The sequence below is a fragment of the Aspergillus niger genome (genome assembly GCF_000002855.4).
Source record: "Aspergillus niger supercontig An16".
Lineage (NCBI taxonomy): Eukaryota > Fungi > Ascomycota > Eurotiomycetes > Eurotiales > Aspergillaceae > Aspergillus > Aspergillus niger.
In genome coordinates, this window is record NT_166531.1 from 1651583 (window position 1) to 1677240 (window position 25658).

General features: G+C 51.5%; 11 protein-coding genes across 11 annotated transcripts; 6 read left to right on the plus strand and 5 right to left on the minus strand.

The window, feature by feature from the left end:
- Positions 1–269: 269 nt before the first annotated feature.
- Positions 270–1395, plus strand: An16g07340 (uncharacterized protein; the record flags this gene model as incomplete). The annotated part of the gene is made up of 2 exons (XM_001397997.1): positions 270–486; positions 557–1395. 2 exons carry the CDS (start codon positions 270–272, stop codon positions 1393–1395), a joined length of 1056 nt encoding a protein of 351 aa, XP_001398034.1.
- Positions 1396–2554: 1159 nt separating this feature from the next.
- On the plus strand, positions 2555–6493 carry An16g07350 (uncharacterized protein; the record flags this gene model as incomplete). The annotated part of the gene is made up of 6 exons (XM_059745274.1): positions 2555–2611; positions 2666–2691; positions 2746–2797; positions 2860–2958; positions 3044–3376; positions 3428–6493. The coding sequence occupies 6 exons, from the start codon at positions 2555–2557 to the stop codon at positions 6491–6493; spliced, it is 3633 nt and encodes a 1210-aa protein (XP_059606784.1).
- A 495-nt stretch (positions 6494–6988) lies between these two features.
- Positions 6989–10471, minus strand: An16g07360 (uncharacterized protein; the record flags this gene model as incomplete). The annotated part of the gene is made up of 6 exons (XM_001397999.1): positions 6989–9370; positions 9420–9608; positions 9661–9800; positions 9857–9954; positions 10021–10294; positions 10390–10471. The coding sequence occupies 6 exons, from the start codon at positions 10469–10471 to the stop codon at positions 6989–6991; spliced, it is 3165 nt and encodes a 1054-aa protein (XP_001398036.1).
- Positions 10472–11011: 540 nt separating this feature from the next.
- On the plus strand, positions 11012–11569 carry An16g07370 (uncharacterized protein; the record flags this gene model as incomplete). The annotated part of the gene is made up of 2 exons (XM_059745275.1): positions 11012–11371; positions 11477–11569. The coding sequence occupies 2 exons, from the start codon at positions 11012–11014 to the stop codon at positions 11567–11569; spliced, it is 453 nt and encodes a 150-aa protein (XP_059606785.1).
- A 155-nt stretch (positions 11570–11724) lies between these two features.
- On the minus strand, positions 11725–12880 carry An16g07380 (uncharacterized protein; the record flags this gene model as incomplete). The annotated part of the gene is made up of 6 exons (XM_059745276.1): positions 11725–11765; positions 11838–12014; positions 12086–12271; positions 12302–12665; positions 12728–12761; positions 12831–12880. The coding sequence occupies 6 exons, from the start codon at positions 12878–12880 to the stop codon at positions 11725–11727; spliced, it is 852 nt and encodes a 283-aa protein (XP_059606786.1).
- Positions 12881–13195: 315 nt separating this feature from the next.
- On the plus strand, positions 13196–14012 carry An16g07390 (uncharacterized protein; the record flags this gene model as incomplete). Its single annotated transcript, XM_001398002.1, has 3 exons — positions 13196–13241; positions 13367–13665; positions 13728–14012. The coding sequence occupies 3 exons, from the start codon at positions 13196–13198 to the stop codon at positions 14010–14012; spliced, it is 630 nt and encodes a 209-aa protein (XP_001398039.1).
- Positions 14013–14430: 418 nt separating this feature from the next.
- An16g07400 (uncharacterized protein) lies at positions 14431–15734 on the minus strand (the record flags this gene model as incomplete). Its single annotated transcript, XM_001398003.3, has 4 exons — positions 14431–14514; positions 14573–14662; positions 14725–15358; positions 15538–15734. 4 exons carry the CDS (start codon positions 15732–15734, stop codon positions 14431–14433), a joined length of 1005 nt encoding a protein of 334 aa, XP_001398040.1.
- Positions 15735–16742: 1008 nt separating this feature from the next.
- Positions 16743–18846, minus strand: An16g07410 (uncharacterized protein; the record flags this gene model as incomplete). The annotated part of the gene is made up of 5 exons (XM_001398004.3): positions 16743–17993; positions 18054–18174; positions 18236–18292; positions 18428–18597; positions 18775–18846. The coding sequence occupies 5 exons, from the start codon at positions 18844–18846 to the stop codon at positions 16743–16745; spliced, it is 1671 nt and encodes a 556-aa protein (XP_001398041.1).
- A 1261-nt stretch (positions 18847–20107) lies between these two features.
- An16g07420 (uncharacterized protein) lies at positions 20108–20861 on the minus strand (the record flags this gene model as incomplete). The annotated part of the gene is made up of 4 exons (XM_059745277.1): positions 20108–20559; positions 20626–20685; positions 20734–20761; positions 20829–20861. 4 exons carry the CDS (start codon positions 20859–20861, stop codon positions 20108–20110), a joined length of 573 nt encoding a protein of 190 aa, XP_059606787.1.
- Positions 20862–21703: 842 nt separating this feature from the next.
- An16g07430 (uncharacterized protein) lies at positions 21704–22329 on the plus strand (the record flags this gene model as incomplete). Its single annotated transcript, XM_001398006.3, has 3 exons — positions 21704–21952; positions 22011–22091; positions 22156–22329. 3 exons carry the CDS (start codon positions 21704–21706, stop codon positions 22327–22329), a joined length of 504 nt encoding a protein of 167 aa, XP_001398043.1.
- Positions 22330–23837: 1508 nt separating this feature from the next.
- Positions 23838–25407, plus strand: An16g07440 (uncharacterized protein; the record flags this gene model as incomplete). Its single annotated transcript, XM_001398007.3, has 2 exons — positions 23838–24146; positions 24220–25407. 2 exons carry the CDS (start codon positions 23838–23840, stop codon positions 25405–25407), a joined length of 1497 nt encoding a protein of 498 aa, XP_001398044.1.
- Between the last annotated feature and the right edge of the window lie 251 nt (positions 25408–25658).

The window sequence follows — 25658 nt, forward strand, 5'->3', positions numbered from 1 at the left end:
AGTAGTAGTGCTTACCTCGCCCTTGATTTGCTTTTGTACAATTTAGCTGTTGTCATTGGCGGTGTTCGTTTCGTTGATTTGAGTTGCTGCTTGCTCCTTGCTGCGGCCCCAACTCTGGCTACGGAGTGGCATCCTACGTGGTCTTCCTTCCCCCCCCAAGGGAATAGGTTGCTGCTTGGATACCTACTCCGTTCCCTTCATTGTCGCTTTGCCTTTTGCGGATATCCTGCCTTTTAGCCAACATTCCAACCCTATCCGCTTTGCTCGGAATGGCCCGATTCGGTCGGGTCAAGAAGTCCCCTAAGGCAGGAACAAAAAATGCTGACTCGGACATGCTTGTGCTACCTACGTCAGATCCCCAACGAGCGCCTCGTGTGAGCTTACCCCATGTGGAAACGGAATTGAACATGCATCAGTACAATGGCCTGTTTGAGATTGGTACCTCTGAGCGTCAGAAGGCATCCGCAGCCGAAGAGTCGTCCACAGGTAAGCCTCTCCGCCCCCCCTCCCCTTTTCCATGCCCTTGACCCCAGCTAATTTGTGTGCACGTGCGTAGAAACGGTAGTTGCCCCCTCATCAAACGGCACGAACGGCATTCATAATTCCATATCTGGCGATGTTCCGGCAACCGAATGGTCATCCGCTGTCGGCCACGCAGCGACGGGAAAGTCGGGGCGGGTGATACACAATCTACAGGAGGAAGTTGCGCGCCTGACCCGCGACTGTAGCGTCTATCGCTCGAGGGCCGAGGAGACCCAGCGAATGAACGATGCCTTCAAGATCCAAGTCCAGAATATGACCGAACGACTCCGCAACCTCGAACAGGCGAATGAGACCAATCTGCATTCCATTTCACGAAAGGACAAGAAAATTGAAGAGCTTCGGTTGGAAATTCAAGGCGAGAAAGATCGGAGATCTCAGGCTGAAGGAGAGGCCCGGAAGACAACTCAGTTGATGGATGAAGCTCGAGACGATTTTCATCGGAAATGCGCCGAGCTCCAAGAAATTTCTCACCATTCCCGAACTCAGTATGATGTGCTGGCAAAGACCGGGCAACGGGAACGAGCTGAACATCTGAAGAAGCTCAAGGTGCTCCGGGATGATTTTGTCGCTCTCAAGAAACGAAGTGACGAAAAAGACAGTCATGTAGAGCGCCTGGACGAACTGATGGCTGAGAAGGATCGCGAGCTTGAGAGCAGCAGGCAGAAGTTCGAGGCCCTCTTCGCCGAGTACGAAGCCTACAAACGCACCCAGGACGAAGAATTGAGATCACTGATTGAAAGCGGCCGTGAGGGTGAGGCCAAAATCAATGCGGCTCTTGCTGCGCTGCAAGAAACCCAGGGGCAGATGAAATGGGCCATTCAAGTCAAGCAACAAATCAAGGATGCCGAATGAACGATAACCCCCTGTCAATAACGATCCAAGGGAACGTACCTGGGAAAGCTGCTGCTGGGCAGAATACGCCTTGGGCTACCTACGCAGCTTCGATTCAATGGCGGGTACATTGATCTGGCATATTCGACTCAATCTTCCTCCCTTTAATCGGCTCTCTTTTGCCTTCAGCACGGAGGTTACTGGCCATGTCTGCGTCTGGTCAGCGAAGACGGAAATTTCCGGCCGTGGGCCCTTTTTAATTTTCTTGTAATTTCTTTTATTTTCTTCTTTTTCTTTTCAGTCTTTTGCTTTTCCTTCACCCCTCTTGTCCTCTCTTTACTTCCCTTTCTCTTTCCCTTCAATGTTTCCTTTTCCTCTCATATTCACACTCCACAGTATCTCTGGATGAGAGCTGGAGTTTGGGATTGCTCGATACCCCGGAAGAATAGACCATCATGTCCTTGCGTGTCACCCTGTGTTTAGAGTGTTCGGATGACCAGAACGGCGATATCCGTGTAGATATACTTTTTCTTCTTTGCATGCCAATGCAATCTTACAGTAATGCAATAACTTCCTACGGGACGGAACTCTCCTTCGAAAAGCCTGGATGTCTCACCTTGTGCTGCTAACGTCGCATCTCCCCTATCATCATCATCCTTTCAGGAGTATTTATATTTCTTCTGGATCAGGGAATTCACTTTTGTGTCTTTGATGCAGTTTCTGTCCACGTTTACAGACCAAAAGTTTTGCCTTCTTCTGTCCAGACCGTACTTCTGTTGACTTCAATGGGACCGTGACTGTTCCAGTGGCGTCCACTCGCAGGGAATTCGAGCTGCATCCACCCGCTCTGTGTTTGTGCGAGTCTCTCTGTGTTGATTCCGTTAGAGTTCGCCCAGTGTTATTGCTAACCACCGGCCATTCACTTTGGCTCTTTCCCCGGGGTTTCATTGCCATGGGAATTTACTGACCACCCTTTGCCCCGCCATCTTCCCCCCAGGCACTACCTCCCTCTTGTTCTCTTTCCCACTTTCTTCTTTCCTCCCCCTTCTTCTTTCCATCTTGGTTCGTCCCCTGACTGGTTCACAGTTCATCGGTTATCTCCATCAGTCTCGTTCTGTTCTCTTGACAGGACCCAACTTAGAGTCCATCCACACTATCTTTCACAGCTTCGATCCACAGAATGTCTGCAAGGCAGCGGGTCACGCTGGCGTCTATGTGGGCGTTTGAAGACATCGGGGTAAGCAAAACCCTGTGTCATTAGTTCGTGCTCCGCATTAACACAACATAACAGGTGGAGGAAGTCACAGATCAGATCAAGTAAAGACCCTAGCCAACGCACACTTCGTCTGCGATTGAAACTGACAGCTGTAGGAAACTGAAAAATCATGGTGACAGTGAATGCCATTACCACAAACATGATAATGTGTGTAAATAGCCTACCTGGTAGAGCTTGTTTCATCATGCTAACAAAATCCGCTTGTCTAGGTTCTCGAGTTCAAGGGTAATCTGGAGGGCGGCGCGTCTCAAATTGCGAAGGTTGTATCAAGCTTCATCGATGGTCAGGAAAATAAGGATTTGCTAGATGTATGTCTTGGGGATTTCTTGTTCCCGCAATCCCAACAAAAATCTCGCTGACAGGCATAAACATTAGATGACTCGGATCAATCAGCTGGATGTGTCTGCCATTATGCCTGTCGATGAAGACCCGGTGGTTTCTGATACAGACAAGGACGAGGAAGGTGGACTTCTAGCCCTGTCAGACAGCTCTGACCAGGAGTTGATACCTAATCCCGCTGCTCTTGTCACTAGGTTCTGGCTATCATCCAATGGGGGAGTGGGCTGCTTTTCAGACAACAGGTTCCGTGACTTTCTCTCGCAGATAGCGGCTTTGACTGGGACTGAGGCTTGTGTCGTCGAAGGCCGTGGCGTCCAAGTGATCGGGAAGTCCGTCGAAGATGTACAAGATGCTTTGGCGAAGCTCACTCGGATTGAGAAGCCCCTGGTAAGTGTCCGCCTCACTAGAGTAGCAGCCATTATCTTACTTATGAAACAGAGCTTTATTACGATTGCGGGAGTGGCAAATCTGAACGCTACTCCAGATAACGGTCGCATACGTTTTCGTATGCAGAGATACGGCAGTCTGAACAGTACTGCTCCTCAACGCCTTTTGACCGACCCAGACATGAATCTCAGCTGGGAACTCGGTCAGATGTTCGTCACTGTGCCACTTCCCTACGACGAGGAGACCCATGCATTCAAAGAGCCCAGAAATATCACTAATCCGCCTCATATAACCGAGGAGCCCGGAAGATCCCGTCTCTGGAATGACTTCACCTTCCAGGGGATTGGAAAAGGCGATGAATATCTTGCCTTGAGCACAGTTGATGAACTTGTTAGAACCAGAGCTACGGCAACAGCTTCCAGCGACCCTGCTACACATCCTTATTTGACTCCCGAGAAGGCAAAACAAGTGGACCAATGGAATCGGTGGGTTGTTGAGGGAACTGGCGCTGAAAGACCTACTCCTGTATCCGACGCGGACATGAGAATTATGCCTCATTCCGGGCAGTCAGCTATTAAACCTTGTGCCCCAACAACCAAGAGGCCACCTGGTATCAAACAGCGCAGACTTATAACCGACGAGGTACAGCCATCGTCAGCCCGGGAGTGTGCAGAGCCAAAGCCCAAGGATACTGTGGTTCAAACAACGGAGGCTTGTGTCTCTAAACCTCGTAAAAAGTGGAAAATGATCTATAATACTGGAAGTGGCACTGAAGGCCAGCATGTTACAGCAGACCCGGTGGCTGAGGCTCAGGCGCCACAAGCTCATATAGCCTCAACAACCCTCCAAAAAGTACCAGAGGACAAGCCGCATCTTCCCCAGGGATTTGACACTACAAAGTATGGTCTCAACAAAAGCACCCCCCAGGCTACGAAAAGCGACCACCGCACCTATCCACACACCCGATCAGGGCTGGAGAAGAAGATTAACAAACGGAAGGAGCTTGTTGATATTCTTGGGCCGGTAACAACCGGAGGTACCAGTATCCAACCTACGATTTCCTTCTATCAGCCGGCCTTAGTGCCATCGAGTCTGTCTTGTAGTCAAAGCGCGGTCTCCCCAACCCTGGCCTCCGAAGAAGTAGTCGGACACAACAGAGGCAATAGCCTTGATCTTGCCGGTTTAGTTTTCGAGGCATCTGGGGCCCCCTTAGAGCTTAGCAGCACGGAATCCATGCAAGAAGCGACTTCTTCATGCAATGTCAGATATACTTCACCAGGCCATGGCAGAAACCCTCTTCATAGCAATGAAACGGCCACTTCCTCCGGCAAAACCAGAGACGCTTCACTCAGCGGTGACAGGGTGGCACCTTTCAGCAACGCAAGAGCTACTGCAGACAGCAGCGAGAAGGTGTTTGAGCAGACAAATCGACTGGCTTCTTTGACCATGGTCTATAATGAAAGCAACGAAGGCGAATCACTGATCGTTAAAGAGGCTTACAAGAATGCATCAACTCTGCGCCAGGCACAGGGGAGCCTGGCTCATGACAAAGTTACAGAAATTGAGAGATCCCACGGGGCAGCAAAACACCTCGATGGTGAAGTCGTGACGAGAGCCTTCCGCCGTACTATGACTCAGAAGGCACCTAATCCGAGTAGCAAAGACAAGGTGAACAGCAAGGCCGAGGCCAAGGTTAAGAAACAGAAAACCCTCGAAGATGCTTGGGGAATACTCCCCAAGCACGCCAAGAAGCCATCAGTCGATGTTTCAGGGAGTCAACATGGCTCTGGACCGATCAAGGAGAGAATAGCAACACTGGTGAGCCAGGAACAAGAAGAACAACAAATCGAGGTGGACAGGAACCTGGACGAAGATATAAAAAGGCTTTATGAGGCCTTGAAGCCCACTCTAGAGGCCGCTGAAACATTCCCAGGAGCAATCACTTTGGAGGTGCAGATCGGACTACTCTTGATACCACTCCTTCCAAAGTCATGCTGCGAGCAAGTAATAACCTTTAGCGATTGGGAGAAGATTTTCAAGCCACGGACGGGCTTGGCCGCACCGACTACGAAGTTCATGAATAGATTGACGACGTCTGGTGCGGACATCGATCATCTTGTTGACCTGAGGACGTCCAAGGCGCAAGGAAAACGCCGCCTGTTCGAACAAGAGTACGACGAATACAATGTATCCTATGAGTTTCATTGCCGAACGAAAGCTGGTCAATCGCTTGTTCTTGTCATTGACGAACAGGGTGGTCATTGTTTGAGGAAGCCGACCTTATCGCTTGGGGGCGTTAACTTACATATCCCACTGCAAATCTGGGATGCAAATATCAGTCTCAACTGTGTCACCGATCATGGACCGGAACTTGCATCAGCAGCTCAATATATGGTTGACCATCTCTGGATTCCCGCGGACAAACCACTCCTGCGAATCTTCACCCGCCTCCCAGCCGGGCACACAATCTCGATTGAGAAGGTATACATGAAGCGTTGGACTCGGCATAAGTTCATTCGCTCAGATGTGGTCCCCTCAAGTGACATCACCGGAAAGGAGCCAAACGGTGAGAGTGAGACCAACGGAGATCTATATCTGCAGGTACTAGAGACTCAGGATCTGATTGTCGGGACCAGCGCCGCTGAAGGAACAGCCGTGCGAGCCCGTGCGGTGCAACCCCAAGAGATGATCAGACGGGGGAGGCTCTGGTATGAAGCTTCGCTCGTGAGTCCAGCTATTGAATCTCTATTGAAAAGCAATGTCGACCTGGAGGTTGGTGAGCGTGCAGAAGACTGGAGTAGCGTCGACTTACTCGGGAGAGATGCACATCTTATAACCCCAGATGCGCCACTAAGTCCAGTCGCCATGGCCATTGGGACCGGGGGGCTTGGGGATCTCCTCCGTCTCACTATCATGGTGGTTGAGAAGGCAGATGGTGTTGGCTACTTTAATCAAGGGTTCAGCGTCTCATCCAAAGAATCAGTCCACTCCGGGGCACTGCAGATTGTACCCGCTCCAAAGGGCCTCGAATTCGATGACATAGAGAGCGTCAAAGACCTGGGTAGCGCCTGCCCACCGAAAGATACTCTCCAAGGGCTGGAGCGAGAATTTTGGTGAAGTTGGGGTTCAGTGCGGAGGAAGTGTCAAAGGTGTCGAAGGATTCAAATTGCAGGTGAAATCTAGTTGATGTGACCGGGTTTTCTGTGCTACCGTCAAATTCCCTTCTCTCTAATTGTAGTTACAACACTTCTACTTTTAGATACGAAAAGCCTGCGTAGGTCAAGAGACCCACCCGCTTGCTAGGATCTAGACATGCAATTATCTTCAAGAATGTCAATTCGACCTGAGTGGTATGCACTGTATCCAATCATCTATACATTCCCAAAGCATCATCATCTAATACTCTGCCTTTAATGCCACCACCAAACCCTAAGACGTATGTTATGTTGAGCAGCAGAAGCAGCCTGTAGCATGCAGCATGCAGCATGCAGCACGTATCACGTAGCAAGATTGCAACCAAAAAGGGCAACAAAAACCAGCGAACAAAATATACCCCCCTCCATCTAACAAAAAAGATACAGAAATAGATAGAAGAGAAAAGAAAGAAACAAATCAATCATCCTCCGCGGCATCATCCACGCCCCTAAGCCAAGCCCCCCTAGCATCAACCGCGGCCTTCCTAACATCCCGTTTGGGATCATCCAGCACCATTCTCAACGCCCTCAACACCTGGTTCTTCACCGGCAAAAGCGGCGACAGCTTGCCCGCCTTAGCTACCTTCGGAGCATCCGCAGCACCCGAATCCGGCGTCTGCGCAAGCAAGAACAGACACTTGAGGGCGTCGACGCGCAGTCTGGGTCCGTTAATAGCTCCAGTAGTCGGCGCGTGCTCGGCCGTCTTCAGGAGTCGAGTGACGAGGCTCTGCACGTGCCCGCACTCTTCGATCACACTGACGCCGTTGTCGCGGATGATCACTGCGAGGGTTTCGAGGGTGGCGGCGCGGACGGGCTGGGAGTCGGCGGATTGGAGGTCCAGACTTTGAAGGAGGAGAGGGAGGAGGGTGGGGAGTTCGGGCATGACGAGGGTGGGAGGAATGGTGGAGAGAATGCCGGAGAGGGCGGTTAGGTGGGCGGGTTTAATGTGTGTGGTGGATGCGGTTCCGGCGACGTTGACTTCGCGGATGCGGGCGGAGATGAGAGGGGTTAAAGTGGTGAAGACGCGTTGTTTGGAGAGGAGGCGGACGTTGGCGTGGTTGGTTGGGGAGAGGACTTCGTCGTCTTTGAGGAGGATGGCGAAGCCGCGGGCTGCGGTTGTGCTGGTGGCTTCGGAGGAGGAGGAGAGGAGGTTGAGGAGGGTGGTGAGGATTTGGGTCGTCTTGGGGGAGAGGCGCAGGATGAGGGCTTTGGAGATCCAGAAGAGGGTTTTGATGGTGGAGGTGGTGAGGTGGGGGTCTTGGGTGGTTTGTGGGAGGAGGGAGTCGAAGAGGGTTGTTGCGAGGTCGAGGTCTTCCTTACTGAGATGCTTGTTAATGTAGAGGGCCAGATGGCGGAGGAAGGCCAGTTGGGTGGCGGTCTCGGTCTCGGTCGTGCAGCGGGTTGCGATGTCTGTGAGGAGATCGGACATCACGGGGGGTGTGCAGGGGGGTAGGTTCTTCGTGTCTCGGGGGAGGCTGGCGAGGAGGTAGGTCGAGAGGATCATGGTGCGGCGGTGGCTGTCAGTTGGCGAGGGAGTGAAGGGCACCTGTTGGAAGCCGTCCGCTGAGGCGAAGAGGGTGTAGATATTAGATACGACTTCGTCGTGCTTGCTCTGTGGGAGGGACCTAATGATGACATTGCATAGTCTTCCGAGGACATCAAGGACTGTGGCGTCGGTTAGGATGTTGTTCGGGGCTTTGCCTAGAGCTGCTGTTGCTGCGCTACGGCACAGGCTCACGACGATTTTGTCGTAGTAGAGGTCCAGGTTAGGGGTTTCGTCGAGTTTCCTTTGGTTCATGACATAAAGGATAGTCAAGAGGATGGCCCTGGGGTAGTCCACAGATCCTGGATCATCCTTCTGCAAAAGTATGCTCAGCTTGCTGAGCAGACGCCGGACCAGGGTGTCGAAGATGTCTCTCTCAACACTGATCTGTGCGAGAGTCTCGAGGGTGGTGATATACTCGGGGTTCGACCCATCATCGGAGTCAGGAAGTGTGGCTACAAAAGCAGGGAAAGTAATGTCCAAGATCAGACGCGGCTTGTACTTCGAAATTTCTGTCAGGGCAGCAATTGCTTCCTTCTTCAGGTCGTCACGGCCGACTGATTCCTCCTTTAGGAGGATTTCGTCAAGGTACTGGACGAAGAGTCCAACTTCGTTATCTTGGAAGTAGTTGCGCAGGGTGGACAAGCGCAGAAATCCCTTCAGGGCGGAGATGCGGAACAAGACTTCCTCCTTGATAACGCCCATGAGCGCCTGGCCGAAGATGTCCGAGAACTGATCCTTGAACTCGAGCAAGGGGTTGCTGAGGCTAGGCTCCGAGTCCCGCGATGTCCATGCGCCAAATACCTGGATAGCAGAATCGAAGAGGACGGTCAACGTATCCAGCAGAGCTCTCTGCTTGGCGATTCCATCGGCTTCTTGGTAGATCGTCAAGAGTGGTGCGACGACAGTTTGCACGATGAGCGTGAACGACGCTGCAGATGCTGCGGAAGTAGAGCTGAGGATTTGCTGAGCAGGCTTCGCTTGTTTTTGCTGAGGCTCCTGCAATTGCTCGCTGCACTCCTTGGTAATCGGGCGCAAGAACTGTGCAAGAGGCAGCTGGTCGGAGATCTGCGTGACGCCCTCCGACAACCGCTGCGCAATACTGCTCAAGACTTGAAGAGAGAGCTCAGAAAGGAATTCCTCCTGGGCGTTGAGGATCTCGAATTTCAGAGTTTCCCAAATGGTGATCGAATACTTGGACACCGTGTTTGGATCGTACAGCTTGACGCAAGCAATAAGGGCATTAAGCGCATCTTTCTGGAGGATCGTTAGAATGTATAAGGGTTGTGGCCTTGTCAGCACGTACCTTGACATTGGGCGACGTCGAGTCAAGCTTATCCAACAGAGAAGGAACAGCATGCGGAGCAAACAGGCTGTTCGCCGAGATACAGTCTTGCAAGCGGTCTTTCAGATCCTGAGCAGTAATACCGTATGGATCATTCGGCGGGGGTCTGAAGGTGATGGGGAAGTAGTTGTAGACGGAGTCGAACAGAGCCTTCACATGTCAGTTATCAGAAGACTATATCCAGACCACATGTAATACATACTTCAGCATGGTTGGACACATCCCACTCCACCATCACCACCTTGAGGATCGAGAAGACCAGCATCAGGTTGCGCGGGTCCTTCTCACCCGTCATCAGGTTCACTATGCCAACCAGGGACTCGTCACCCATATCATGGAGGGCTGCACTAGTCAATTCCCGCAAAACCACGTCGAAGGAAGTATGGATGGAAACGCACCGGCACGATGATTGATCATCAATTCGTTCAGCAATTGGTAAACCTGGAACCTCTGAGACTGCGAGCGAGACTGTAGCTCCTCGAAGCGCTCGAAGATCCTGCACAAGTCAGCTAAATCCCGTCCGAGGTCGACGCATGACCTTATCAATATCAGATGCACTCACGCTTGCGCAACTTCTTCAGCCAACGCCTTATTGAACCGATCCAGCTTCTGCAAAGTCTCCAACCCGGGGACAGCCCCTCCATCCTCAATCCGTTCACAGAAAAAAGTTGTCAGAACCTGAATCTGTTGTCTCGACAGGAACTTCGGAGGGAGCGCCCGGATCACGGCCGTGAGATAGGAAACGGCCTTGCCGCGCAGAATCGAGTCCTCGTCATTGATGTACTCTCCTAGCGACTGCACGACTTCAATGAGCGTGGTCTTCTTGGTCTCCACATCTTTTTTGTTCCAGCAATAGTAGTTAGTCCCAGTCCATCATCTAACGATCTGCTGCGGCAGCGGCGGGGGTGCATGGGAACATCACATAACGTACCTTGAGCAATTCGTTCCGCGATCTGCTTGGCCTCCTGCTTATCATGGTCCACGACCAGCAGGAATGTCTGCAGCGCCGACATCTTGTGACAAGTGAGACGTCGGAAATCGCAGATGAGGGGCAAATGGAGGGGGGGAAAGCAACTAGTCAAGTGCCTCTCTCTATCTTCTCCGCGACCGGAACATGACGCCGTTTGTGGCCCGCCCATTGATTGCCCTTATCGATATGGGTCACGTGCTGCTACATTGACCATGTCACTCTCCAGTTATTACAAAGTAGTTAACTTACTGGCAGTTGGCGTTGCGTCATCCCCCAGTCCGGCTGACAGGCCGATCACCTCCACCACAATACCATATCCTCTATCTACTAACCTAATCTATATAAAACCCCCAATATCAAAATGACCAAGAAACCCTTCTTCCTCATAGCATCCTCCCTCACCTTAATCATAATCATCCTCACCACCTTAACCACAGCCAACAGCTTCCCTCTCCGAAAGCGTCTTCCCCGTCCCTTCGTCTCCGCACCACACCTCCGTCACGACCTCCACCTCCAAGACACCACCAACAATTACCTCGCCGACCTAAAAGAGTGGCTATCCCAGCAACCCTCCACCAACAAAATGGGCAGTCAATCCTCCTCCCACGAGAACCCCATAATCTCCGACGTCCTGCCCAAGAACCGCCTCATTAACATCTACGCCTCCCTAACCCGGCAATTCGACTCGGTGGAGTCCCGCTTCAATGATCCCTCAAGCAACGTAACAGTCCTGGCGCCGCGGAACAGCGCGATCCAGAACCTGCCGCGCAAGCCGTGGGAGAATCCCGAGGACTATGAGCGGTTTGGGCAGGCCGGGGCGTATGAGGGCGATGAGGGGCAGGATCGGGCAACGAAGAATCTGGAGAGGTTTGTCAAGGCGCATGTTGTTGTCGGGAGTCCTTGGGGGGAGGGCGATGAGGGGGTTACCCTTGCTGGAGAGAAGGTGAGGTGGAATAGGGGGGAGGGGGGGAAGATTTATGTATGTTCTTCTGGGTCCTTTCCGGGCGGTGGGTGATTTAGGGATACGCTGACTGACTGTTTGTGGTAGATTCAACCAGGGAATGTGGAGGTGGATAGTATTGCTGAGAAGGTTTCGAATGGGGAATTGTGGATTCTGAATGGGGTGGTCAATTATACCTAGGTTCATTGGGTTCAATTGGGCTGCGATGGCTATATATTTCATTATGATGTTCTTCATGCTGATGATGATTCTGTTATGATTGATGGATGCTGGATAAGGTCTCTTGGCAGAGGCTCTAATGAGGACACACCCGTCTTAGTACTCACGGTCTGCACTTATATTACTAGTATGTCATATTGATACATCTGCACTTCATCTAATATATTCAGCAAGTAGAGTCCAAAGGCACCCAGAAGCCAGACCATCGTAGCCTAATAGCTTTTCCTACCCGCGTAATGAGCCAGCACTCTCTCCTCAACGCCGTCCAGAATGCAAAAGTGCTCAATGACCTCCAGGTTCTCAGCCTCGCTCTGGTACAACTTATCGGGATCCTGGCCCGGCTGGAACGGGTTAATCCCAGCGGCAGGGTTCATCGACGCCATCTGCGAAGCCATGTGGTTGGCCGCTAAAGCAAACTGTCAGCACACTCAAACAAAGATAATAGAAACGATAATGAGGCAAACACAGTGAACTAACCATTATCACTGCCCAAAATAAACCCAAAGACCGACTGCAGTCCAAACAAGTTCAAGAAATACCACGAAAGACTGGACACCCATCTAACATCCAAATCCCGGGTCATAACACCAGACTGCAGCATTGACTTGAACCGAATGGTAAGCGGGAAGGGCAATTTCACTAGCACTCTTGTCAGCTCACTCCCTTTCCAAAAACATATCAGATAAGACCTACAAATCACGAAACCCGAAAAGAACGCATTAATCCAGCTCATAATCAGCGTCTGTGGGATCATCATCATCATATTCCCCTTCATCATGCCCATCATGGCCTCCATGCCAGCAGGATCGGTCATTGGATTTGCAGGCGGCTGGCCGCGACTAGCAGGGTCCTTGAGGAAAGCGCCGCTCTGGTAGGCAGAAACGAGGTAGTTCTTCCGCATCTCGAAGGACTCCTTCGAGAGCACGGAGGCGTTGTTCCGGAGGTTGACGCCGCGAATGAGTCCGAGACGTTCGCGGGATTCGGCCAGCGTCGAAGCCGGCTTCGGGGGGTTGTTCATCAGGACGGTGGCATAGTGACGGAGGATACCTGTCAGAATCTGTGGAATATACGATTAGCATATATCCCTGTCTCTTATAGAGTAGAGGAGGGCTCGCATACCATAACAACAGTGATAGGGAACACAATCCAGTAGCTAGAGGTGCGAGTCGATCACATCAGCATTTCACATCAAATCACGCCCAGTCTGGAGCAATAAACTCACAATAGAGCCGGATCCCGAAGGATCGTCTGCTCAACGCCTTGCAGAGCCATTGTGAGCAGAATTGAACAAGAATAGATGTGGTCTAATCCCTCGAGTTGTGGTTCGGAGGCAGAGAAAGACACACGGAGCTCCCCACGGAAGTTGGATGGGGCGCGGCGGGCTGACTGACTTGATTGACTTGCCTTGGCGCATACCATTGCCGCCGCTTTAGCTTGCGAAAGGGACAGCTCGCCGCAACTCTTCCCCGGCTTAGATCGAAGCTCCACGAAGTATTCTTCCACCTTTAACTGAATTACTTTACATTAGGAAGCTGGGGAGGCTATTAACCTATTTTGTCTTATTCGGACCTTAAACAAAAAATCCAGATGGCGTCCGCAGAAGTCCAGAAAGTGCCCGTTTACTCGGTCAATGGTTAGTTCGCGCGATAAACATCACTATTACTACATACATCCAAGATATTACTGCGACGCAATACTTGCTACACTCATAGATCTATGTATTGGTCAACAAAACTCACTAATTACTTCATTGAACAGACATAAAATCAACAACCGATGACGCCCTAGCTCCCTACCTTGGCTCCCTCCCCCAACCCTACACATTCGCCCAAGACCACACCAAGACCAATGTCCACCTATTCTTGGGCTATGCTGCCGTCGCAATTGCCGGCTTCAGCTTCTATGCTGAACGCAAACTCAACTGGGAGGCGACACATTCGCCATGGATCATCGCAGCCGTTTTGTCGTACTTTACCTTGAACTCGCTCCTCACGTACTGGGTTTGGGCTGTCGAGGCGGGTGAGGTATTCCATGGGAAGCGAAAGTCGGGTGAAACGGTACGCTTTTTCTATCGCCGAAAGGCGGGTTAATTTGGTTGCGTGCTAATATGATATGCTAGATTATCATTCGGTCGTCCGTGCAGAAGCACTCCCCGTTGTACAAGCTGCAGGTCCAGTATAAGTCGGCGCAGGGCAAGATGCTGCAGGAGAAGGAGATTGAGACCTCGTTCACTAAGTGGTTTGCTGCGGATGGGACATTTCATCCCGAGCCGTTGAGGGCCTGGCTGGCTGGTGAGATCGAGGTTCTGGGGTTGGCAGCCAAGGAAACGCAGAAGAAGACCGGCGGTGTTGCCAGTTTAGTGGGTGTTGAGGAGGAAAGCAAGGATGTCAAGAGGAGGAAGTGAAATGTACATGGGGTGTTGGTTGCGGGTAATCTAGAGAGTTGGAAAGGAAATAGGAGTTTCTTGTCCTTGGTTGCATTAGTCTTTTCTTTCCAGATATGAAAGTGTCTTGTCGTTCAGAGGATTCAGTAGTGGTTTGAACGTAGGAGCAATATATTCGGCATAATACATGTATGTATATTCTTTTCGTTTCTCATGCTTGGAAAGGCTCAAGAAACGAGACAAATACGGCGAATTTTAACCAAAATGGGGCATAGCTTTTTGTCTTTTTTTTATACAAGAATGATTGAGTCGCATGATATATGGCTTCAGTGGAAAAGATACAATAGAAGAAGTGGAAGTAAAACGGAATCTATGACTGGCTCTTCTTAACTCGTCTCCCGTGGCACGTTTTAGAGAATAATGGTCGTAGTGTAGTAGGTTAGTTAGCGGCTTCCAGGGTTCCCGGACGCTCGGTGGCTTCAGCGGGCTTCACGTCATCCACACGGCTGTTCTGGATGAGTCTCTGCAGAAAATAATTAGTAACTGAAGTCCCTTCGGCGAAGATATAAAGGATCACTTACCAGCAAGTTGCGGAGCAGGACAACAATGGTCACCTTTCCAATGGAAGGCACGAAAATGGAGGCCTTCTCCTTCACCTCGGGTCCGAAGTTCTGTTCACACTTTGTGTTAGCCCTTGAGATAAGGTACGATGGTAAATTGCTAAGAAACGTACCTTCTCGCTGGAGAAGTTGACACACACAGCACCCTCTCTGAGGAGGCTGGTATCGAACTTGTACTTCTCTCCGGGAACACCGGAGATGACAACATCACACAGAGGTGCCACATCCTTCAAGGTCTTACCCTCGAGGTCGACGACCTCGTGTCTGCCCTTCTTCAGACCCTCACCGCGAGTGAACTTCTGAACACCGGTGATATCGACACTGTAGACGCAGGCACCGTCGTTGGCCAGCAGAGCAGCGAGAGGGCGACCAACCACCTCGGAGCGGTTCACAACACAGATAGTGTGTCCGAAGAGGCGGTTACCGTACGGCAATATCGTGTTGTAGATGTTGAGGTATTCGAGGATCTTAATGACAGCGAGCGGGGTGCAGGGGAGGATGCACTTCTGTCTCTTGGTCTCGGGATCAAGGAAACGAATGTTCTGGTACATGTTGAAAATGTAACGGTGGCTCAGACCCTCTACATCCTTATTTATGTCGACAATCTGCTGCAGGTACTGGTCCTGGCGGTTGTTGAAAATGGGGTAGTATACGATGATGCCGTTGACATCGGAATCGGCATTGGCAGCGAGGATAGCCTGCTCGAGATCATCGCGGGCAACTTCACGGAGGGAGTAGCGGAAGCCACTGTGCAATGGATAAAAAGACTACGTTAGCTACGAAGTGAAATCCCACAATACTGCCTGTGTGCCAGGAAAGCTCCGACATCGCAGGGTTGAGTCATATGCACCGAGGGGTTCCCAGGCACAGTAACCACAGGGGGCACGATGGACGCAACTGGGAGTGAAGATTGGGAGAATGCTCACTTTTCCTGACACGTCTTCTCCGTCATCTGGGCATACATCAACGCCGCAGGGTCGTTGTTGGCGAGGAATCCCACCAGATGGGGCGGTTTCTCCAGGGTATGGACGCCCTGCTGGACCTCCGCAAGCAAGCCGTTGGCGACATGCTTGGAGAGCATGACCTTGCAAGAGGCCGGAACCGAGTCAGAAGTGGTAGCCATCTTTGCGAATGGGAGGGAAGAATGTATCGAAGCAATTGGAGTGGGAGGGAATACGGGGAATACTCTCTCTACTTCAAGGTGGGCTACGGCGGAGGGGCATTAAAAGAAATTTTGGGACGGAAAAGGCTGCTCGCTTATCGATAAACGCATGCCCGCATTCGGCCCATCCCATCGGCTCCAGATGGCGAGCAGCACAGCTTCATCCTGTCTATTCCCCGCAAATTCGCTGCGATTGTCCCATGGGTCCCCAGATAGCATGCTTCTGACATCAGATTAGTAGCTATATGACATTCACACGAATGTATAAGAATAGTAGGTGCAGTTCCTAACCCGGATGCACGTACCATCAGTGCTACTTATATTCCTACCATTAGGACTGGGGAAGGAGGCGCCACGCGGCATTGAGACGGACCCCAATGGCTTCTATATATATCCTACTTGACCCCCATCTAATGCCATGGGTTCATGCTGGGTCGAGTTACCCCAGACTGGCCGCTATGACCGCCAGAGATCCGGGTTGGATTGTTTTACTTCGTTACTACTAATACTACTACTCTCTACAGCATAGACACCATTCCGAGTACCGAGTTAATCAAACAAAGGAAATCATATTCAGGCTGCATATATGTAGACAAAGGTTTCATAAGTCGAGACCAGCTGGAGGGTATTACACGCCAAACCAGTTAATCCGTCCAATTCCGTTCCCTTGTCGCGCGAAATGATCTAAACGTACAGGATATTAATCGTATCTTTTTTGCCTTTCTCCGCACCACCGTTTTACCCTGCTCTCCGTCGTCCCATAAGCTACATAGATCTGGCAGTAAAATATCATCGCAGAGTTGCAAACTACACCTCATCCAATATCTCGACCGACCCGAAGCTCTGGTTTAACAGAAAAAAAATAAAACAGTGGGTTCAAATTGTACAAGCTATCTTGTCTATACACATAGAGTCAGGATTGAATCGGTACATGGCGGGCTACTCGCCCAAGAGCATTGTGTTGCTCACCTATGCGTTGAAGGACTTGTTGAAGGTGGGGATGATCTCCTTGAGCTGAGCCTCGAGCTCCTTGGAGACCTGGCCCTCCTTCTCGATGGTCTCCTGGATCTCGGGGTGGTTGCTCTTGAGGTGAGCAAGGAAGTCAGACTCCCACTGGAGGATCTTGGCGACGGGGATGCTGTCAAGGAAACCGTTGACACCAGCGAAGATCAGGGGAACCATGTCGGAAACAGCCATGGGGGAGTACTGCTTCTGCTTGAGGAGCTCGGTGAGACGCTCACCACGGTTGAGGGTCTGCTTGGTGGAGGCATCGAGATCGGAACCGAACTGGGCGAAGGCAGCAACCTCACGGTACTGAGCCAAGAACAGCTTCAGGGAACCGGCGACCTGCTTCATGGCCTTGACCTGGGCAGCGGAACCGACACGGGAGACGGACAGACCGACGTTAATGGCGGGACGGATACCCTTGTAGAACAGCTCAGACTCCAAGAAGATCTGACCGTCAGTGATGGAGATGACGTTGGTGGGAATGTAGGCGGAGACATCACCACCCTGGGTCTCAATGACGGGGAGGGCAGTGAGGGAACCACCACCGTGCTTCTCGTTCATCTTGGCGGCACGCTCAAGGAGACGAGAGTGGAGGTAGAAAACGTCACCGGGGTAGGCCTCACGACCAGGGGGACGACGGAGCAGCAGGGACATCTGACGGTAGGCGACGGCCTGCTTGGAAAGGTCATCGTAGATGATGACGGCGTGGCGGCCGTTGTCACGGAACCACTCACCCATGGCACAGCCAGTGAAGGGAGCAAGGTACTGCAGAGGAGCAGCCTCGGAAGCAGTAGCAGCAACGACAATGGAGTACTTCATGGCGTCGTTCTCCTCGAGGGTCTTGACGAGCTGAGCGACGGTGGAACGCTTCTGACCGACGGCAACGTAGATGCAGTAAAGCTTCTTGCTCTCGTCGGAGGTGTTGTTCCAGCGCTTCTGGTTCAGCATGGCATCAAGGGCGACAGCGGTCTTACCGGTCTGACGGTCACCAATGATCAACTCACGCTGACCACGGCCGATGGGGACCATGGAGTCGACACACTTCAGACCAGTCTGGACGGGCTGGTTGACGGAGCGACGGGGCAGGATACCAGGGGCCTTGAGCTGAGCACGGCTCTTGACCTTGGTGGGAATGGGACCCTTGCCATCGATGGGGTTACCGAGAGCGTCGACGACACGGCCGAGCATCTCAGGACCAACGGGGACATCGACCTAGATGGGTCTGTAAGTAAAAAATGCTGATATCTGGGCGTGGAAAAAAAAAAAACATACAATCTCTCCGGTACGCTTGACAGTCTCACCCTCCTTGACGAGACGGTCGGAACCGAAAAGCACGACACCGACCTGGCCGGCTTCGAGGTTCATGCACATACCCTTGACGCCGGAGGCGAACCTGATGATTTGTCAATTGATTGGAACATAAACAAGGCATATAAAAAAACGGGGCCACCTACTCGACCAGCTCCTCAGCCTGGACGTTGGTCATGCCATGGACACGAGCGATACCGTCACTGTTTTTGATATTAGTTTCAATTGATTTCGATGGAGAGCGTCAAATAATGGCCGGATTTTCGAATATTTCGATGATATCGATGGAATTGAAGCGGCGGCCAAAATTTTCAACCGAGGGAGAATTCGTCACGTACCCGACGGAAAGGACACGTCCAGTCTCGGCAAGACCAGCCTCCTCCTGAACACCACGGATTCTCTGCTCAAGGATGGAAGAGACCTCAGTGGGAGCAGCCTTGGCCTCAGCAGCGTAGGAACGGATCTGCTTGGAGGCGCCAGAGAGGGGGCCGGGAACAGCCGCGCGAGCCTGTAGTCGTACGCAAAATTTGTCAACATCACGACCACGCAATCAAAACGCGTCAAAGCGAAGCAGCAAGCATTGCGATGTGTAGAGAGGCGATAGCAAGCATCATTGAGATGACTTCTTGGATGGAATCGGCCAGATGGCGAAGGCATGGTCGACCTGGACAGGGATAGGACTCACCGAAGCGATCCTGCCAGTGGCAGAGGCAGCCGCGACGGTGCGGCTAGACTGCCGCAAAGCGTTTCTGAACATTGTGATGGGGGTTCAGAGGAGTGGGAGAGTGGTTTCTCTGAAGGAGAGATGTAATTGGGGGGAGGGAGGAAGAGGAGAAAGGATTGTGGATGGATGGAAGGAGAGCTTTGTCGTCGGGGTTGGGAGGATTCTCAGGACTGCCACTAATCCTAGTTTGCCGAGACCTCACCAACCTCCGAAGCCGCCCTAGTGCGCTCACGGGACACCCACTCCACCCCAAAGAAAGTCGTTGCCGGGTGATGTATTCCATCACTTCTGGTCTCTATTTTTTCCCACCGATCTACTACTACATAATTTTTAGTCCATAAATTTATTATTATTAGTTCCTATTCACTTTAAACCCTTTCCATGAAATTATGATGGTAGAGAATTATCCAACGTTGCTCTGGAAGAAGTGACGGGGTGAGCAAAGCGGTAACCGCTTGTTTCTCCGGGCCACCTGGCCATCCCATTTTTCATTTGTTCCTTTTCTCGGATCTGCGGATACTGCTGGTTGGCTGGCTTACTCAGTTCATTTTCGTCGCAGCAACCGCCCGCAGGGCCCTGCCAACAACCACCCGCCCCGTTCTGCTCGACACCGCACTGCTTTGACCGGTTGTCCCGGTGGGAAACACCGGCTCGACATGGGCCCTTCCCATGGCTGCCAGCAAGTGGTTCGTTCGTATGTTACCGCTACCCAGCATATACTGACCTCTCCTCTTTTTCTCCTCCTTCTGCCCGTCAGTCCCAAGAGTTGACCCAATCTTTTCTTTCCCTCTTAACTATGAGTAATTAGTCTCTCTTGTTCTTCACTTCTTATGTGCATGACAACCCCCCCCCTCTCTTATAAGTCACATACCAACATACCCGACCTTTTTCCTATTTCCCCTTCCCCATTTTTCCTCCTTACAGTCCTCACTGCCCAGGTCTCTACTCCGTACCTCCGGGCTTACATCATGATCCACTCTGGATGCATGAATGTCAAGCCTGCATCAAATCGAATTATTCACTCACATCTTGAAAACTTTCGCTCTTTATTATTGATTAACCTCAATTACCGACGTAGTATGATATTACTGTAGCGCTGACAGACATTGATGAACTCTGCAAACATCAATCTCAAAACTCAACTCCAGAGTTACCAAAAACTAATGATAACGAAGAGCAATGCTCTCATTCCAAACCATTGGCGTGGCAGCATAAAACGCAGTAGATTACCGCCACTAGCCATGCAATCCCCAAGTAAAAATAGAGTTCGGGCCATCCTACCATATAGCTTCACTTATTTGGCAGTCTTGCCCTTCTGCGCCTTGAAAGCTGCAATCTCCTTCTCCACATTCTCATCGTATCTGGCTTTCAGTTCGGGACGGTAGCCGAAAAAGAAGAGCACTTCCATCCAGACGAAGAGAGGTGCAAGAAGAAGTGCTTGGACCAGGTTGTCCAGCAAGGCCGGAGCCCTGCGCTCAAAGGCACCATGGCCCACAAACTGAGCCAGCCAGGACACTACATGGATCCCAGCAAACCAGTAGTTGACGCTGGTGCCATATGTAGCCAGTAGATGGTTCGCCCAGGCTGCACCCGCAATTATAAGGGGAGCGATCAGTGCCCCAGCAACAGGTTCGAGGAGGATGTAGAACGTGGAGTATACGACGGCTGCGATCGTTCCGAGATTAGGAGGAAGGTTTTCGATCTGGAGCGCATTGGGCAGGTTCACGAAGGCCGGTGTATTCGACGCCTAGTTGATTCATAACTCGTTAGTAGTCCATCACTATGAAGGGTCGAGGGAATAGCATTTCGTACCAGAGCGATTCCCGTGAACAGGAGTATCGGCACGCATGTGATGTGTATCGCAACATTGACCTGGACGGGACCATTAGAGCAAGCCACAAACGGGGCAAAGAGCATAACATACTGGGTTATTGTGATAAGCTCCATACTGCGAGGCTCGTTAGCATGGACATCTTGCACCAAACACTGTGATAGGTGATACGGCAGAGGCTTACAAACAGAAGCTGCTTTTCGAGATTCAGGGCCATCTTGAAATGCTATTATTGCTATGGCTCGAAAGTCCGCTGTAGATGGGGCGCAACAAAAGAATACTGGCGAACGTGAGACCAGCTCCTATGTTTTTTTCTGTCTGGGGATATTGCCTGATCTGACCCGATCAGCAGGTGGGGAGATAGGACATTCTATGATTTGTTCCTGGCTTTATGCTTGTGCAGACGTCATCCCGGCCTAGGTAAACTCGTTGCACCCAAAGGTAGGGCCGAGGATATCGTGATTAATTACACGCGGTGTCTCGTCGTGACCGGCAGTGCGCGGAGCTACACTATATGAGTCTTGTAACTGTGTATCGCGGTGTAATTAATAACCGTCGTGGGGTGCTCCAGATGGTCACGTGAGAGCATCCAGCTCGAGCTGATCAGACGGAAATCCGTGACCGCTATGACTTTGGTGTCGAATTAACGGGTGACTGCCCCTTCTTCTGTCCGATCTTGTTTGAAGGCAGGGTTCATCTGCTGCAATTGTTCTGTTCTGCGCTCTTTATTCTGAACGTGCGCTCCCTGCTTCTGTTGACTCGCTGAATCAGTTTTCTGGTCTTTCCCAGTCGTTGATATCTTGTCATCGAGTGTTGGCGGCAAGGGCTCGTCCATTTGTCGCAAATCTAGTTCATCGCTTCACTCATTCATAGCGATTCGACTTACTCTGGACTAACGACACGGGCCACTGGAAATATTCGAACCGCACGCATCCAATCCCCGGGAAACAGTAAGATACTAGCTGAAGCTTGATCAATCGCGTGAATCGCACACCCCCCGCGCACCGGCTGTTGAAACGAAATTTTGTATCATACTATCGACGATCGCAAGTGTACGACATGTTTTTCCTTAAAGAAGAGGTCAAGGTCATCACCTTGCACCCGTCCTACTTCGGGCCCAACATGCGCGAGTATCTCATCAACCGGTTAAACGAGGAGGAGGAAGGACGTTGTACGGGCGACCACTTCGTAATCTGTGTGATGGACATGGTTGATATTGGCGAAGGACGGGTGCTCCCAGGCAGCGGACAGGCAGAATATACTATCAAGTATCGGGCAATCATCTGGAAGCCCTTCCGCGGAGAGACCGTACGTCTTGGAGTTGCATTGAACAGGGCTGCATTTGATTCTGACCATAGCCTTGTAGGTCGATGCGATTGTTACGTCTGTCAAGCCCACCGGTATATTTACTTTGGCCGGTCCATTGTCTGTTTTTATTGCACGGAAAGTATGTCAACGACCGAGTTTGAGTTGGATCACTTAGCCTTATCGGTTGCTAACGAGTTGGCAAGAACATTCCTTCCGACATCAAGTGGGAACCGAACACAGTACCGCCGCAATATACGGACCATGCGGACCAAGTCATCGAGAAGGGAACCAGTTTACGGCTTAAGATTCTTGGTGTGAAGCCCGACGTTGCGGCGATCAATGCCATTGGAACGATCAAGGAAGATTATCTCGGGTGAGTCTCCCAAACCTCTCTGGGAATTGGTGTCCAACACAGATGTACTGACATTCTATTTTTCTTTCCTTTCCAGACCATTGTAATGCCTTTTGTGATGTGCCGTTTACCTCCCCCATTTATACTAATGATTGATATCGCGTGACTGAGAGGATCGTTGATATCCTGCCTAACTATACAATTTCTAACACAAGAACAACCATGTTGAAAGAAATCTGCCTTGCAAGGAGGTGCGCCCATGGGTAGAATGATGAGAGCGCGCCCAAGGCAGAGTCTTGGGCGTGGATATCATCCACCGGCATGATATCGTGGCTTTTACTTTGCAGAAACCCGCGCAGGCGAACGGGGCTGACTGATTGCTGCGAAACCAGGCACTAACTGCACCTGAGAGAAAACCCACGACCGGGAAGGCATAGGTTTCCCCATGCCAGTTAGGAGGATAGCTATATGTCTGTATATCTAAGGCGGAAAATTCCGAATTTGGCTTGCCGGACTGAGGGTCTAAAATAAAAGAAAGAAAGAAAGAACTAATTCATAGATGAAAGACGACGAGTTCTGGACTTGAGTCTAGTAGTATATCTAGGGCTCTACTACTCCCTACTTAGCCAAGTATACTCTTACGTAGTGCAGTGCAGTGAGCCGAATTATGCATGCAGGCAGGCAGCACGAATAAAGACCAAACCCGAGCCCAAGCGCAGTTGCCGGAGAGACGCGGGTAGTGGTGGCCCATCGTGAAACGCTGGTGTGTCCATCGTCGGAGCCGTGCGCGTGGCTTTCCCCAGTCCTTAGCGTCGTGGGAGATTTCTCGCGAGATTGTGATGGACCCGAATGGACTCAAGCAAGCCATTGACTGCAATGCCCCCAACTGGGGCTTTGCAATGTGAAGACGTATGTTTGTGTTATCATCCTCACTAGTAACAGTAGTCTACTGTGTCGGCAGGCAAATCGGGCCCCGTAGTTGGATTGGCACACTCTTTCTCATTGGAAGAATAGCTCTTAATCAATCATTTGGTGGTGCAGTTTGTAGGTATAAGAATAGCTCACGGTGAATCCGCCAGACCCCTTGGAGAAGTCAATTTGGTCGCTGTGAATCTGGCCCTTATAATAATAACAATAACAACAACTTCAGTCAACCCACCCCCTCTGTGGTGATTGATTTTCTCCCTCTGTTTGGATTCGATTTCTGCCTGCATTCCTCTTCTCTCAAGACTCCCATCCTCAGCCATTCATTTTATCCTTCATTCATTCATTGTATTTGGTCTAGTCTTAGTCCAGGTTTACTCTGTGCTCGAAAGTTAATCGAGCTCTGAAACTCCCCCCAAACCGTGGTTCGCGCCAATCTGCGACGGGCGGTTTCCCCTTCTACTCGCATCTTTCTCTCACTTTCCCTCGGCCTGTCATCAAACGACCACATCCCTACTGCTAAACCATTGCCCGTGTTTTGTCCCTCCTTTGCCCCAACCCAACCCCCCTCACATTCGTTTCTGACATATTAATCCACCCAAATCCACCATGTCTTTGAAAGACGTGTATCAGCGCTTTTTGGCCAACCCCAACTCGGCGCCCCTGGCCTCCGATGCGTCCTTGATCTATATCACCACCACCACCAAGCTGGATGGCGCATCCGCGGTGGTCAGCCACCTCACCAAGCAGCAGAGAGTCGTCAAAACCAGGTCGGAGAATGTTCTGGATGTGATCGAGAGCGCCAACTCCCTCTGCTTGGACATTGAGACTACCCTAGAGTTCGTGTCTGGAGGCGGGGCCTATCTTCCCTCACTTGACGATAACTTCCTGGCTGACCACGTCGCAACTTTCCCCACGGTACGTCGGGCGCCTTGTGACCTCAGTCTTCCTCCATCCGTCTCCTAACATTGCCTTCCCTTTCTTTGCGCAGATCCATATCGTTCGCTTCAATTCGCAGAATCAGATCCAGAATGTCCGAATCTACTGGGACCAAGCGTCGCTACTGAAACAAGTCGAAGTGATCGGTTCCCGTAGTCGCAGCTGGCCGATTCGCGAACCCAAGGATCAGATTCGCCTGATCAAGTCCGCTATTTCCTCCAACCCAGGCGACGACGGACCTGCAACCTCATTCCCCGCAACAACCGAGAGCAGCGAGGAACGTAGCAAGAAGGGTTCCCCCGGAAAGAGACATATCAAAGATCCCCACGCCGCTGAGTCACTCTTCGAGCTCCTCTCCCCTGAAAAGGACCGAAGCGACCCAGTTCGCGCACCTCGTGCTCCTGCATCTGCAAAGCCCCCGCCCCGCGATCCCAAGGAAATCTTCCATGAAGACGCTGATGTTCCCGACACACCGTCTCGGAGTAGGATCGCTCCCAAGGCTGGTGCTAGCAAGAACTTCCAGCGCCAGCGTATCTTCGATGATGATGAGACGGTTGCTGCGGAAGGTGGTCACGAGCAGATTGCCTATCGGGCTAACCCGAAGCGCTTCGAACACTTCGAGCTCGGTGGGGACAACAGTGAGCGGGAGATCAAGGAAAAGCCCAGCCGTCCTGTGTCGCGCCAGGCACCTCACTGGGACTTCGATGATTTCGTGACGCCCGAGAAGCCCAAGCGTCCGCTTCGTGGGGAACAAATCCGTCACTTTGGCTGGAGCGATGATGAGCCGGACCTCACTTCGCCTCCGGCCCATCCCCCGGTGCACCGTCCCCGTCGCGATGCCGAAACCCACTTCGTCCTAACAGACGACCCCGAGGAGGACAAGAACGCCCCTCGTATCATCAGTTCCTTCCAGAACAAGGGTCTGAGTCTCTATAAGAACCACCTATTCCAAGATGAGGAGGAAGCCGCTGACGAGAACGCCCCTCTGTCTGTTGTCAACAACGGCCCCAACCGCAAGAAGGACTACGAAACCCACTGGAATATCACCGCCGAGTCGCCCCAGAACAGCAAGGTCAGCAGTGAGAACATGAAGCCTGTTCCGGGAGATCGCCAGAAGGCTCTAAAGAACATGCAGTCGTCCTGGGATGACCCTGAGCAGTCGCCGGAGAAGGCGGCCCCTCCCCAGCGTCGCGCCATGCGTCATCTCAATCAGCGCAGCTGGGATATGGGAGAGAACTAAATGATGTATCCAATCATTCAATGAGCTGAATGTCACACCCACCTGTCTATCAGATTTGACCATCGGGCCTGCGCTCCTTACTCACTAAAATCCATACAGCGACGACAAGTCTTACACATCATGTTTCACTGAAGAGCGCACCCAAAAGCCTGCATATGATACTTTATTCCCGCCGTGAACGATAGCAGAGTCAACGCATGCACGGATCTATGATAAACCACATGTTTCTGTTGAATTTTCGATTCCATTTT